Here is a 16,141-nt window from a genome sequence, read left to right on the forward strand (position 1 = left end):
AATAAAGACAGAGCAAAGCTGACATGTCAGTATATATAATCCTGCAATGACATCAGCCTGCTAGTATACTCAGTCTCCAGTAGATGGTGGACATGCATCTCCCTACTAGGGAGCGCTTCAGATTTTAGGAGAAATAAAAGGAAAATTAATTTGCCCTGCTCTCCTGCGGTGATGCCAAATGGTCCTTCCCCCAGCTGAGAATACCTGAGGTCATTTCTGTAGTCCCTCAGATGAGTACCTTTGTCCAGCAGCTGGTTTTTCAGCCAGCATGGACTTAGCTGTTTGAACAGCTGAAAGGCAGCAGGTGCAGGAAGCCAAGCGCAGCAGTGATGACATATGCCCTCTCCCCCACAGCCGGAGACCTTCTCTGTACTTAGATGGGAAGGGCTGAGCTCAGGCAAGGCTTTAAATAAATAAATAGAGACAGTTAAGGAGGGTTTTGTTTAGGACTTTCCTTCCCCAGTTTCCGTGCTTGTCGCGCCATTCTGACGTTTGTCTCGGCCCGTGGGAGCTTAAGGGATGTGGGCAGCCTGGTGGGTTGAGCAGCCTTTATCAGCTAGACCCCGCTTTGAGTCTCTTTTTTTTTTTTTTGCTGTGCGCTGTGGTGATGTTTTTGCATACTTTGCACGTTAGGCTGCCCTCTTTAGGGTCGTTGGTTCGGTCAATGCGTCTGACTCTGTGCCCAGATTGTGCGCCCAATATTTGGATGCTTAGGCAGGCATCGGTTTGGGTGTCCAGGTTATAATGGCATCCAGGTTAGATGCGCTTACCTGTGTGGACAAATTGGGCTCGTTGATTGTGCACTCAAGTTTGGGACATGTAGCCTAAGTTTTGGGCTCCTTACCTGTAATAGATATTTTCCTGAGGACAGCAGGATAGTAGTCTACACACATGGGTGACTCCCTACCTACAGGCTTGTCTCCAAAAAAAAAAGGGGATCATCAGACAACGAACCAGGAGCCAATGGACACAACACCAGAATGGTTGGTACTGGAGGGGAGAGAGCCTGATTCCAAACAGGCCCTAGATTGGGAGAGTTGGATTCTACACCTCGAACAGGTTTCTGAGGACAGACTGGCCAAACTTACTATCACTCTGCCATCCCTATCCAGACAGTAATTTGATGTGAATGTGTAGCCACCGACTATTCTCCTGAGCATTAAGATGCAATTGAATCTGATAAGTCAGCAGTTGGGAAAGTTGTGGTGCCATTTCGAAGCTGCTGCAGGAAGCTTCAGTGAAAGGAAGTGCTTCATACTTTCAGGAACCTCTCCTAACTTGTTGCAGGAGGAAAAATTTAAGTAGGGTGCTTCAGAGGAATGGGCTGCTGCTTCCAGTTCTGAATACTCGCTAGAGAGTAGGATTAAATGGGCAATTTTCTCAGTGGAAGGGAGTGGACAGTGGAGTGCCTCAGGGATCTGTATTGGGACCCTTACTTTTCAATATATTTATAAATGATCTGGAAAGAAATACGACGAGTGAGATAATCAAATTTGCAGATGACACAAAATTGTTCAGAGTAGTTAAATCACAAGCAGATTGTGATAAATTACAGGAAGACCTTGTGAGATTGGAAAATTGGGCATCCAAATGGCAGATGAAATTTAATGTGGATAAGTGCAAGGTGATGCATATAGGGAAAAATAACCCCTGCTATAGTTACACAATGTTAGGTTACATATTAGGTGCTACCACACAAGAAAGAGATCTAGGCGTCATAGTGGATAACACATTGAAATCATCGGTACAGTGTGCTGCAGCAGTCAAAAAAGCAAACAAAATATTGGGAATTATTAGAAAAGGAATGGTGAATAAAACGGAAAATGTCATAATGCCTCTGTACCGCACCTTGAATACTGTGTACAATTCTGGTCACCGTATCTCAAAAAAGATATAATTGCGATGGAGAAGGTACAGAGAAGGACTACCAAAATGATAAGGGGAATGGAACAACTCCCCTATGAGGAAAGACTAAAAGAGGTTAGGACTTTTCAGCTTGGAGAAGAGACGAGTGAGGGGGATATGATAGAGGTGTTTAAAATCATGAGAGGTCTAGAACGGGTAGATGTGAATTGGTTATTTACTCTTTCGGATAGTAGAAAGACTAGGGGGCACTCCATGAAGTTAGAATGGGGCACATTTAAAACTAATCTGAGACAGTTCTTTTTTATTCAATGCACAATTAAACTCTGGAATTTGTTGCCAGAGGATGTGGTTAGTGCAGTTAGTATAGCTGTGTTTAAAAAAGGATTGGATAAGTTCTTGGAGGAGAAGTCCATTACCTGCTATTAAGTTCACTTAGAGAATAGCCACTGCCATTAGCAATGGTAACATGGAATAGACTTAGTTTTTGGGTACTTGCCAGGTTCTTATGGCCTGGATTGGCCACTGTTGGAAACAGGATGCTGGGCTTGATGGACCCTTGTTCTGACCCAGTATGGCATTTTCTTATGTTCTTATGTTAGAATTTTTCACGCGTTTTAACCAGGCGTTTCAGGCTCTGCAGGATCAAAGTGATTCATAGGAAATTCCTTCAAGCACATCTAGTTGTTCTAGTTGTAGGGTAGGTCATAAAAGAGGAGAGAATCTTCAGAGGATACAGATAAGAACTCTAGTTGCAAGCAATAACTCTTTATTAGGATACGTGGAGCATTATGCAGAAAGCAGCCACGGATTCCTTGAGGAGGGAGAAATTTATTCAGGAGGAGGAGTCTGTGAGATTATTCCAGAAGGACAAGCTGCAGCTTTGATTTCTCAGATTTTGTCCTAGGACAAACAGGATGGTAGTCCTCACGTGTGGGTCTCATCATCCGATGAGGCCCAGCTCAGCCTGCTGCTATCCGCGCAAAGTCCCCCTTCAGTCGCTTCTTTTCCGCGGTGCAGTAGCCTCGTGGTGGTGTGAAGCTCCAATTCCTTAAAATTGTTTTCACTTTTTCGGGTGTTTTTTCTGAGTCTGGTCCCCTTTCACGATTGGTATCCCTCTGTTTCGGTAGGTACCCGTGTTTTCAGCCGTTCTTCGCGGTTGATTCCAGACTCTTGCACCGTGGTGTCCGTTGGTCATCGACAGCTTGCTGGCTCTTTTTCGATGGCGTCGTCAGTTTTCGACGGTGCCCCCAGTGCCCGCGGACCATGTCCATCAAGGATCCGCAAGAGGTATGTATCCTCTGCCTGGGGGCCTCGCACGACATCCGAGAGTGTCGTTTGTGTGACCAAATGACACCCAAAGGGCGTCGAGTGTGCCTGGATAAAATGGAGAAGCTCTTCGGGTCTCCAAAACCTTCCACTCCAGCTTCGGTGTCCTCGACGCCCAAGGACCGCAGGGAACAGTCTCCATCCCTTCCCCTGGTGGACCCTCTATCCAGAACCCCTAAGGATCGGGAAGAGGGAGATCTATTCTCAGTGGGTTCTCCCCTCCCGCAGACATCACGGTCACGGTCATCCTCTGCTCTGGGGAAAGACCGGGCCAAGTGCCTGAAGTCCAGGAAGCATAGACATCATCGTCACTGTTCTGGACCGGTATAGGCGGCTACCAAGCCACCATCGAAGCGGCACCAGCCACTGGAGGCCCCATCCTCCGGTGCTCCCCAGTAGCCCGAGGCGTTCCCTACAGATTCCAGACTGTATCGCTTTCTTCTACCAGCAAGCAGGCCTTCCGCTCAAGGGATGGGTGAAAACACACTCCATAAGGGCCATGGCGACGTCAGTAGCACACTTCGGATTAGTGCCTATTGCCGACATCTGCAGGGCCGTGACATGGAGCTCCCTCCACACCTTCGCAGCCCATTACTGGCTGGACAAGAATGGTCGACCAGACACCATTCTTGTAATTTGTTTCCAATGTAAGAACCCAACTCTTCCTACCTAGGGCCCACTGTGATATTCAGGCTGCCCCATTGTTGCCAACAGCACCCCTGTTGTTGTGCCTGTTGCACATTTTGGTGCTGGTCGGCCTAGAGTGTTCTGGGAGCAGCCTGCAGCTTGCTACTCACCCATCTGTGAGGAATACCACCCTGCTTGTCCTGGGAGAAAGCAGAGTTGCTTACCTGTAACAGGTGTTCTCCTAGGACAGCAGGATGTTAGTCCGCACAAGGCTGCTCTTTCTGTATTTCTTTAAAGTTTTTCTTAAAAACAAAAAACTGTGTTTTGGGTTTTTTTAAACTTTTAGGAACAGCAATGCTCAGTGGGAAAATCGGCCTGCACGGCAGTGCTGCAAGCAGGCAGGCCTGGCGATCCGGGTCAGGACTAGAGGGGCCTGCCGACGACAGAAGTGGGTTTTTTTCCCCATAGTGGGAGGATAGGCCCTTTTTTTCTTTGTGCCAAGCCGTGCCGCGTTTGGGCTATTTTTGGTGCATTTTTGGTGCATGGCCTCCTTTCTTCTGCCACTGCTCCGGTGCGCTTTTAAGTTGCAGCACGGCAGGACCTCCGGCGACCTTTTTACATGTGGTGCGGCCATTTTTGGCTTGGTTGCTCCTCGATAATGGCTGACAAGGCATTGGTGGTGCCCTGTATGGCCTGTGGAGTGTGGTCAGCTTAATTGAACTTCCCTCTCCCTTTCTACCACTTGCGCTCAGGGAGGGAAGGGTCCCTCCTCTAAGACTAAGAAGTCCAGGAAGGCTGCCAGGTCCTCAGGAGTGGGGTAAGGGACCAAGGGGAGGGCCTCCTCGTCTGAGACCCCCCCCCACCCCCACAATGAGCGGTGGCCCACAATCCTCCCACCGAAGGGGCTGCAGCTGATGATTCCTCTCCCCCTCCTGCTGTCCAGGGTAGCGAGCAAGGGCATGCTGGGGACTCTGGCCCGGCTTCCAGTGCCTCCGAGGATGACCCTGTGGTGCCAGCAGCTTATCCCAGGATAAGCAGGATGATAGTCCTCACATATGGGTGACGTCACTGGATGGAGCCCTATCATGGAAAACATTCTGTCAAAGTTTCTAGAAACGTTTGACTGGCACGCTGAGCATGCCCAGCATGCCATGATCCCTCGAGCCACAGGGGTCTTCCTTCAGTCTTTTTTCCGCGCTGCAGTTAGCCTCGCGGTGAAGGAGCCCTGTTTGATTCGTCTCACGATATTTTGCCTCACGGAAAAAATTTAAAAATTCTCAAAATTAATCCCCTTCATAGGGGTTTCCCATTTTCCACTGATTGGTGAGTAATAATTTTTCTCCGGTCGATATCATTTCAAAATGTTTTCTTGTCAGAAAGCCGCCGACGGCTGTCCAGCCTTCAAAATGACAACGGGGTTTTTAAAATGCCCAAATTGCCCTCGCACGATGTCCATCATCGACCCGCATGCCGAGTGTGTTCTGTGTTTGGGCAAGGGACATGTTTGGGCAAGGGACATAGGGCAAGGGACATGTCCACAATGTGCAGAGATGACTGCCAAAGGCAGACGGGCCCGTCTGGAAAAGATGAAGCATCTCTTTCATATTCAACTACTTCCATCAACGTCAACATCAATACAGTCGCCACCGGCAGGAACGGCCAAAAAGTTGGTAATTAAAACCAAGCGGCATCCTGATGGAAGCAGTGATCGTCCGTCTCAGATGCCATCTCAGTCATCGATTAAAAACTACCTCTGTGCTCGAGAAAAAAGGCACCGAGCATCATGAAAAGCATCGGCACCGCCATTGACGGACTTCTAACCCCAATGTCTGATATATTCCCGGAGCGGCTTCAATACCCTTCGAGCCGCCACCGAAGAGGACTCGAGTACAAGAGCCGACGCCCTCGATGCCTCTTAGTCCAAGGCGATCCCCATCAATATCTGTGCCGGGTACCGTGCCACCACAGGGACCTGTGGAAGAGCCGGTTCTGCCTTCTCTGCCACCCCCTATAGCTGCTCTGACTTCACCAGCTATACGGGAGGAACTGAATGGATTCATCCGCCAGGCAGTAAGAGAAGCTCTGCGAGATATTCAGCCATCGATGCAGATACCTGCACAGATACCACCGGCACCAATGCCTACACCGATGCCGACGCCGGACCTATCGCTATTCACACCGATACTCGCTAAGCTCGATGCCCTAATTGGGGCACTCCCGATGCAACCGCTGCCATCGGGAACGAAGACACCAATTCCCGATCCCAGGGATGACGACGCCTCAGAGAATTCACCGATGCCTGAGCCAATACCAGAACCATCAGGGATTTCTCATCTGAGGCACCCAATTACTCCATCTGTTCCATTAATTCCACCATCGATACCTTCAATGCCATTTTTCATTCCTCACTCCACTCCTCCAAGGCCTCCTTTATCAGATACCTGGGACGAAGGGGACACCGATTCTTCATCGGAAGATGTATTATCGGACCCATCCCGACCAGATGAAAGGAGGAAATCAACACTGGAGGACCTCTCCTTTTCAAATTTCGTTAGAGATGTCAGATACCGTTCCTTTCCAATTGGTAACTGAAGAAGACACGAGACAAAAAACCCTGGAGGTCCTACAATTTGTAGATCCTCCTAAGGAGGTACTTGCCATACCAGTGCATGAAGTCCTCGTTGATCTCCACCATAGACAGTGGGAGCATTCTTGTTCAATTCCACCAGTGAACAATCGGACTGACGTCACATACCTGGTCCAGCATATACCAGGTTTTCAAAACCCTCAACTCCTGCACCAGTCTGTAGTGGTGGAGTCTGACCAAAAGAGATAAAAAAAAATCCGTACACACTTATCCATGCCTCCTGGATACTCTTGGCCGAAAAATGTTCCAAGGTTCCATGCTTGTCTCCAGAATTGCATCATATCAATTATATATGACTCGATACCAGCGCAGTTTTATGGAAACAGATGCAGGAGTTGTCTGAATCTCTGCCTCAGCAACATCAAGATCCTTAAATAATATTATTTATAAGGGCCTAGAGGCAGGTTAACACGAAGTGCGTGCAGCCTATGACAGCTTTGAAGCATCTTCCAGAATGGCTGCAACAGGAATTAGTGCCCGCAGATGGGCTTGGCTAAAGGCTTCTGACCTCGGGCCTGAGGTTCAAGAAAAATTGGCAGACCTGTCTTGTACTGGAGACAACCTTTTTGGAGAGAAGGTGCAAGATGCTGTGGCGCAGCTGAAGGAACATACTGAAACTCTGCACCAACTCTCCGCTGTTCCGGCAGAGACGCCATCTTCTGCATGGTGAACAGCCAGGAAAGACACCAGGAAACCTTTTTACAGACCATGAAGATACTATCCTCCAGCACCTCATGGTAGGGCATCAAGACCATCCCAGAGAGGTCAATCCAGGCAACCAAGGGCACCTAGGCCTCCGCCACCTCCTCGGACAGGCCCAGCATCAGGATTTTGAAAACATGCCAGAGAACAACAGCCACTCCATCAACCCGATCCCGGAGGTACCAGTGGGAGGTCGGATCTCCTTCTTTCTACCCAATTGGTCAAACATCACAACAGATCAGTGGGTACTATCCATTATAACACAAGGTTACCATCTGGATTTTCTCACAGTGCCCAACCACTCTCCACCAAGGTCTCTTTGGGTACACAAAGATCATTCCAGTCTTCTGCAAACAGAATTATCCACTCTCCTGAGAGCCAGGGCCATGGAACCAGTTCCCCGACCTCAGCAAGGCAGAGGATTCTACTCCTGCTACTTTCTCATTTCAAAGAAAACAGGAGGCCTACGTCCCATCTTAGACCTCCGAAAACTCAACAAATTTCTACGGAAAGAAAAGTTCAGGATGGTGTCCTTAGGCACCATGCTTCCCCTTCTTCAGGCAGGAGATTGGCTCTGTTCTCTGGATCTTCAAGACACTTACGCTCATATTCCAATTTTTCCCCCTCATCGCAAGTTCCTGCGCTTCCTGGTCGGTCATCAACACTTTCAATACTGGGTACAGCCATTCGGACTTGCCTCCGCACCCCGAGTATTCACAAAGTGCTTATTAGTGGCAGCGGCCCATCGACACAACGAAAGCATACATGTATTTCCTATCTAGATGACTGACTCATCACGAGCCAATCAAGGCAAGGAGCTCTCCACTCTCTCAAGCACACAATCAATCTGCTTCACTCGTTGGGATTTCTAATCAACTACCAAAAACCCCACCTCATACCATCTCGCCTTTTACAGCTCATCGGAGCAGAATTGAACATCGAAGTATCGAAAACCTTCCTCCCAAAAGACCGTGCAGGGACACTCTCCCAGATTAGCGAAATCTCTGCACACAAAGAAAACAGCAACGGCCCATCAGTTCCTAACTCTGCTCAGCCACATGGCTTCCACAGTCCATGTCACTCCTATGGCCAGATTAGCCATGAAATTAATGCAATGGTCATTAAGATCTCAGTGGCTCCAAGCCATTTAACCACGGTCGTCTCCAATTCAAATAACCCACCAGTTACTTTCATCTCTCCTCTGGTCTGCGAACACGAACAACTTGCTCACAGGCCTACCTTTCCAGCAACCAGTTCCACAAGTAACCTTAACTACAGATGCATCCACCTTGGGTTGGGAAACACATATAGAAAGTCTTCAGACTCAAGGTACTTGGACAAAACTCGAAGCAACATTTCAAATCAACTTCCTGGAGCTATAAGTTATGCTCTCTATGCATGACGCATAGAGAACAGTCTTGTGCTTATCGCACAAGACTGTTCTCAAACAAACAGACAGCACAGTTGCCATGTGGTACCTGAACAAACAAGGCGGTATGGGCTCTTATCTCCTTTGCCAAGAAGCTGCACAAATTTGGGACTGGGCCCTGACACATTCCATGTTTCTCCGGGCCACTTATCTAGCAGGCATACACAATGTAGTTGCAGATCGCCTCAGTCGTCAGTTCCAACCCCATGAGTGGTCCCTGGATCTTCTAGTAGCGATCAGGATATTTCAATGTTGGGGTCAGCCAACAATAAACCGCTTTGCATCCAAACCTCGCAGAGTTGGGTCCGACACGTTTTATTTTTTTATTTTTTGCTAATGCTTATTGCTACAAACGAGACTGAAGGGAGACCCCTGTGGCTCAAGCGATCATGGCATGTTGGGCATGCTCAGTGTGCCAGTCAAATGTTTCTAGAAACTTTGACAAAGTTGTCCGTGATAGGGCTCCGTCCAGTGACATCACCCATATGTGAGGACTACATCCTGCTGTCCTGGGATAACACCTATTACAGGTAAGCAATTTTACTATCTCCCCGGAATTCGTGCTCCTGTTGCATGAGGCCTTCTTTGCTAAGAAGGTAGCCAAGCATAGACCCAGGGACCCAAGCTGGGGTTCGTCTAAGAAGCCTAGACGCTCCCCGGGGGCCCTCGTGAAGAGGCAGGGACCTGAACCTAGCCATACAGCGGTAGACAGAGAGGACGAGACAGACTCGGAAGGTCTGCAGGGAGAGGGCAACTCCTCTCCAGTGGTGGATCCGAATGATCCAGATGGGGACACCACCCCCCCTCCCCCCTGGTCTGGAAGCTTCTAAAGATGATCAGATCCTCTGTGAAGGGATCAGCTCTGATGGAGACGACCCCCGTGTGTCCTCCTATTTGTGGGAGAAACTGAGATCCCTTATTCCTCAGGTTTTGGAGGAATTTGGAGTGAAACTGGCTCAGGAAGAATCTGACAATGAAGTCGTTAATCTGGTCCTGGATGGTCTGAGGCCCACCGAGCACTTTCCCTATCCCAAAGAAGATTCAAAAGCTGATTAGCTGGGATACCCCGAAGACTGGCTTAAAAGTGGGGAGGGCAATGACGAAACTTTACCCCCTATTGGAAGAATACATGGGCCACCTTAAAACTCCTAAAGTGCATGCAGAAGTCTCAGTGGTTACCAAGAAGACCATGAATTCCGGTGGCGGGCACTGCCACTCTGAAGGATGCACAGGATCGCAAGCTGGAGATTCAGCTCAAACAAATGTTGGATCTACATGCTGCAGTGTGTGCTAGTATGATGCAGCGTGCATGCCTCTGGATTCAGAAGCCCCAGGAACAGACTGCTTCAGGAGTGCTCTCTCCTGTCCAGGCGGCCCGTCTGGAGGCAGGAATGGCCTACGTGGCGAACGCTTTGTATGATTTAGTGCGCACAGTGGCTCGCAGTATGGTTTCGGCGGTGGCGGCACGCTGTCTTTTGTGGCTGCGCAACTGGTCAGCGGACATGTGATCCAAGTCCCAGCTATGTCACCTGCCTTTTAAGGGGAAGCTTCTCTTTGGAGAAGATCTGGATCAACTGATGAAGTCCTTGGGAGAGACTAGTGGCAATAGATTACCAGAAGACAGGAAGAATGTTAAGAAGACTTTCTCCGATTGCTCTCGTTTTTGGGAGTCCTGCGTTTTCGCTCCGGCAGAGGAGCGGTTTCCTCAGGAGCTAAGCAGACATCCGGCCGCCAGCATGCCTTTCGGCCCTCCAGGGGCGGCTCTGGCCAGGGAGCCAGAGGCAGTAAAACATCACAATGAGATCAGGCCCACCCACTCCTCTCCAATAACGGTCGGGGCCGCCTGTACAGTCTTTTTTTTTTTTTTTTTTTGGAGGGGGGGGGGGGTTTAATTCTTTATGTATGGTTATTTAACATTTTACAGAGGAAATCATAACAAACTTATCCTTCAATTTTTCAAGAAAATACATGTATTAGGTAATAAACATAAAATAAACATTACAGTCTCTCCTAACCTTAATTCTTTAAACAAGCCTGTCCCGTTTTTACAAGGAGTGGCTGAAGATTACGTCCGACCAGTGGGTACTCGAGGTGATCAGGAGCGGTTACGCCTTAGAGGTTTCTCGTCCACTCAAAGATGCCTTTTTGGACTTGCACTGTGTTTCCAACAGCAAGCGGGAAGCCATCGAAAAAACCCTGCATAGATTGTCAAGCCTGGAGGCTATTCTCCCGGTGCCAGAAAACAAGCAAGGTCAAGGTCACTGCCTATGGGTGCTGGCAATGAAAATCTAGCCCTGGGTGCAGGGCTGTGTATGTGTGGTTAGCACACTCCTTCCTCTCCCTCTTAAACCCTCCCTTTAGTTTACTCCTCTCTTCTCATGCACCTCTCTCCCTTATGTTGGTGAGGCTTGGCTTCCCCACCAGCAATACTTCAGCACAGATCCAACTGACTCTTCTCCAGTTAATGAGGCCTGGGAAACCCTGCTATCCTTTCTGCTGCAACCATTTCCCCCTTCACCCTCCCACCCCCCAAAAATAAAAAACTTTCTCAGTGGGCCATATCTAGCCACTTAAAGGAAAAGCAGGGCAGGCACCTCTGCTCTAGATGAATAGAGAAAAAGGAAAGAGAGACTACAAAAATTCTATTATCTAGAAGATAGCATTTTCCATAATATGTGAAGTTCAAGGACAAGGGTTGTTACGAAACTGAAGAGGAGGAAGGTTCAAAAGAAATGTGAAGATATTGGGACACTGAAAAGGCAATGAGTACCTGGTAGAGGTGATAAGAGCCAAAACAGTGACAGAATTTCACATGTGCTTGAGACAGTCACAAAGGGACATTGGTAGCATGGCAAAAGAAAAGAGAGCTATAGTTGAAGTAAGACCTGTGGCAACACAAGCAGGCCAAATGGGCAGACTGGGTAGCCCATGTAGTCCTACTTTAATGACATCTATGTAACAGATTTTTATTTTATTTAACAAATTTATTTACTGCATAACCAGTAAAACATAAGTAGTTTCAGTAAAGCTGTTTTGTAATTATTTGTAACTTGACGGAAGGGATGAAGCACTGCAGGTAAGAGTGATAGACTGCATAAATTTGTAAATAGTTTATTCGTATTACTTGACTAGTAGCCAATACTCTGTGGGACATTGTGAACTTTATTAAAAAGTTCTCCTTAAACCAAATGTATCAGTTTATCCAGTCCATATCTTATGCTTTCTTTTCCAGCCTTAACTCCATTCAAGTTTGCAGCTGAGAATGTACTGACTCCAGCCACAAATAAGTTAATGTTTGATTTAAAAGCAAGTTTGGCTCGACCTCTTAGCTACCAGCCACACAAAGGTCAGTGCACTAAGAAACTGCTCTATTTTATTAGATTTCACTTTATCATTGTTTGGAAAAGGGAGTAGATTCCCTAGTGATTCTGTTGGATCTCTCAGTAGCCTTTGACACCATGGATCACAAGATTTTATTAGAACTTCTCATGGCTCTCTGTCGATGGTAATAATGTGGGCATGGTTTGAATCTTTTCTGACAAAAATCCCAAAGAGTGAAATTTGGTGTTGAAACTTCAGAACCTCAGGTTCTTAGGTGTGGGATTGCACAGGGATTTGTTTCGTCCCCTTAAATTAAAAAAAATAGATATATATTCAACCTTTAGGTCAGTTATTATAAAAGGTTTTATATGATGATGATGATGATGATCAGATTTATACTGATATTAAAAAGACTGAGTATTTGGATTCAGTTAGTAACTGGATGTTGCATAACAAACTAGCTTTAAACCTACTGAAACAGATATGCTTTGAGTGGGGAGGAGTCACTATGGATTATCCTACCCCAATTGTTACCTTTGGTTATTCTGTTACTATGAAATCAGAAGTTAAAATTTTTGAGGGTTAATGTAGACTGATTTCTTCATGGACCAGCAGGACAAATCCAGCCATACAAGTGGGTGATATCATCTGACGTGTAACATGGAACATGCTCTTTCCAGAGCTTAGAATGACCTAAAGTCTTTCTGAGCATGTGCAGGATTTCTGGTGCAGTGCTATTTCACATACCCTCCTCAAGCTTTTCTTCTATCAAAGCAAAATAATGCTCCTCTTCATCCAGTCAGACCAGTCCAGATGAATGGATTATGTTCACCAAGAGGTGTGATAGAAGCCAACAGGTTTTCTGATGTCATCCTTTTATATGCATATGTGCCTACCTCAGACTGCTAGTATTCTCTGTCTCCAGAAGATGGTGAGTGAATATCCATGCTGTGTACTGAAGACTGGATTGAAGTAGTTTAAGCTACTTGTAGGTGCCCCCGAGTTGAAAACCTAGTGTTCTCTCCCTCAGTTGAGTGTGTTCCAGGTCCTTTGGTTTTTTTATCCAGCAGCTCCCGCAATGAAAGACATGGTCTCCCTCCTCCAGTAGAGTGGTGTCAGGCCTGGGGGATTCCAGTGTAGCTAATAGGACCTGTATTAATTTGTTCCTGTTCATACCAAGATCAGTCCAGACTCCTGGGTTTTGCCTCCCTGCCAGCAGATGGCGACAGAGAAAAAAGATTGACCAGCATTGTGGAAGATGCAGTGTGGGCAATGTTAATTTGAAAATTTAAAAACCACAAGCATAAAAATTGGCACTACAGGAAAAGAATACTTTTTTAAATTGTTTTACAGACTGTAGGAGTGAAGGTGTGATATATGTGGCCATCTGCCCATGTAAAAAGATGTATGTAGGCAAGACCATTAGACCTCTGCATAAACGCATAATTGAGCACAAGAGCGCTGTTAATAGAAAAGTCGATGGGAAACCACTAGTTGTACATAGTATTGAGACAGGACATAAATTTGATGAATATAGATTTTGTGCTATCAAGAAAGTGAACAAGAATTGGAGAGGAAGAAATTATGATCAGAATCTTTTGAGAATAGAACAAAAATTCATCTTTGATTTCAATACAATGTCACCAAATGGTCTTAACAATGAGTTTGATTTTTCTGTTTTTTAATAAATATTTTTATAATGATCATACTTTATTTATTACCTTAGTTTTTTATCTTCTTTTTGTTTCTAATGATATTTTATTTATTATCTTGATTTTATTGACTTTTGTTATCACTGTTCAGACAAATGGTCTGGGCATCACACATTATATATACGCTGACGATATCCAGTTAATACTACCCATTGACGACACAATCGAAAAAACTTTAAAAATAGCAAATATGTATCTAGATATCATCAAACAACTGCTAAACCAAATGGAACTAGTAATTAATATTGAGAAATCAGAATTTATACATTTAGAACGGAAAAGCACGGAGATCGTTCAAAACCCAATTATACTCAATAACAACCAAAAAATAGAGTTAGCAGATAATGTACGGAACCTAGGCGTAATAATTGACACAGAACTAAGCTTAAAACAACACATATCTCTAAAAGTTGAGAAGTATGCCTGAACCAAAATGGAGAAGGAAATCCCCAGAACCCTCTGCGTGTCTTTGGCCTGCCTGGGCTGAATGGACTCTGAGTGACTTACAGAATGTCCCTGGATATCTGTGGAGGCAAGCTAGCACCAGACAGGTGATGTCTATTCATAGAGTCACCACAGGGGAGCTTCAGGCACTGTTCTCAGGAGTTTGTAATCCACACAGTTACAGACATGTTGATTGTCTTGACCAGTAAGAGTTTACCAGAACAAAGAAAGTCATGGGAAATGGGCTACACATCCTGGGAAGCCAATCAGGATAGTTAGCGATGATTTAATCATGCAGTTGACATCACAACTTATGTAAATGATCCTTTGGGCAGTCATGCAAGTCTCTAGAACCTTCTACCCTGTATTTGAATGTTATCTATAAAACAAGGATCACTTTCTATATATGATGAGATGCTGGTCAGATTGAAAGACTAAGGGCACCCAGTACCCAGCATCTCCCGAGAACACTTATATTGACTAATAAAAATACATTATACTTTTTACTGAGTCTAAGTGGTGTTATGTCCCTGGCCATAAGCATAGAGGAAGCTTTAACAAAGTAAAGGAAGGATACGCTAAACTAATGGTGCTGAGAAGACTTAAACCTCTTCTAACAACCGCCAACTTCCGATCAGTACTCCAAGCGCTGATCTTTGTAAGTACCGATTACTGTAACACCCTACTGCTAGGCCTACCATACACGTCACTAAGACCACTACAGATATTACAAAACACAGCTGCTAGAATCTTAACCGGCAAAAGAGACCACATCACAGAAACCCTGGCAGAATTACACTGGCTACCCATTCAACAAAGAATTCAGTATAAAACACTATGCACCATATATAAATTAATACACAATGAAAAAGCAGACTGGCTGAACACAGCCCTTCGTGTACACGTCCCAAATAGGAATCTGAGATCAGCCAACAAAGCACTCCTCACTATTCCATCAGTCAAAACAGCTAGACTCACACAAGTAAGAGAAAGAGCTCTATCCTTGGCAGGACCCATACTTTGGAACTCCATGCCCACAGAGTTGAGACTACAAAGCAACAACAAAACCTTTAGAAAAAATCTAAAAACCTGGCTTTTTAAACTAGCTTACCAAAAAGTGAAAGGAGAATAGTACTCAAGGGAAAGCAGGTACAAACAATTGAACAACAAACACATAACCAAAATCAATATGTGTATAATTTTTAATCAGATTAAGTTTCATTCTTTTAAAGCTCAGAAAAAGGGTAAAAATACAATGTCAAAGGTAATCTAGTAAACTAAACTGTTACAATGTGAATTGGAAATGAATCATTATACTTACCAATTAATATTATTAACAAACTATGGCCTGGATTTATCAAAATGCGGTAAGTACCGCATGCGATAGCAAAAGGGGCGTGTTTTATGCTAATATAGTATTTATCGCAATTGGGGGTACCAGTTTTTCAATGATCCCAGGCACATATATGAGAGAGAGAGACTGGCCATAATAGCATGGCCCATAGGCAGGTATTTGTATCCCTAGGGTAGCCCCACCTAGTAACTCGAGGTGGGGATTAGGTAAGTGTGTAGGGGGTTAGGGGCCACTTTGACATGCTACGTGACACCTACGAACAGAACAGTGGTCTCTTGTGAAGATTAGCTGGCCTTCGGAGTGAGGAAACTCACTCCAAGATGAGATTTGGGCAATGTTCTCTCCACCTAGCTTGATGGACTCTCTACCTGAGTAACATCAAGCTAGGTTGAGAGAACCTTGCCCAAATCTCATCTTGGAGTGAGTTTCCTCACTCCGAAGCCCAGCTAATCTTCACAAGAGACCACTGTTCTGTTCGTAGGTGTCACGTAGCATGTCAAAGTGGCCCCTAACCCCCTACACACTTACCTAATCCCCACCTCGAGTTACTAGGTGGGCCTACCCAAGGGATACAAATACCTGCCTATGGGCCATGCTATTATGGCCAGTCTCTCTCTCTCTCTCTCTCTCTCTCTCTCTCTCTCTCTCTCTCTCTCTCTCTCTCTCTCTCTCTCATCTGAAATAAGCCTTACGGGACACATCACAAAAATCTG

General features: G+C 45.8%; 1 protein-coding gene across 2 annotated transcripts in view; it reads left to right on the forward strand.

Moving 5' to 3' along the window:
* The window catches only part of NUSAP1 (nucleolar and spindle associated protein 1), a 151,465-nt gene that overhangs the window by 105,821 nt on the left and 29,503 nt on the right, over positions 1-16,141 (forward strand). For both annotated transcript variants that reach the window (XM_029598610.1, XM_029598609.1), the window contains one exon: positions 11,830-11,943. In XM_029598610.1, the coding sequence (XP_029454470.1) occupies positions 11,830-11,943 (114 nt within the window). The remainder of the gene's footprint in view (positions 1-11,829; positions 11,944-16,141) is intronic.

The sequence above is a fragment of the Rhinatrema bivittatum genome, chromosome 4 (assembly GCF_901001135.1).
Source record: "Rhinatrema bivittatum chromosome 4, aRhiBiv1.1, whole genome shotgun sequence".
Lineage (NCBI taxonomy): Eukaryota > Metazoa > Chordata > Amphibia > Gymnophiona > Rhinatrematidae > Rhinatrema > Rhinatrema bivittatum.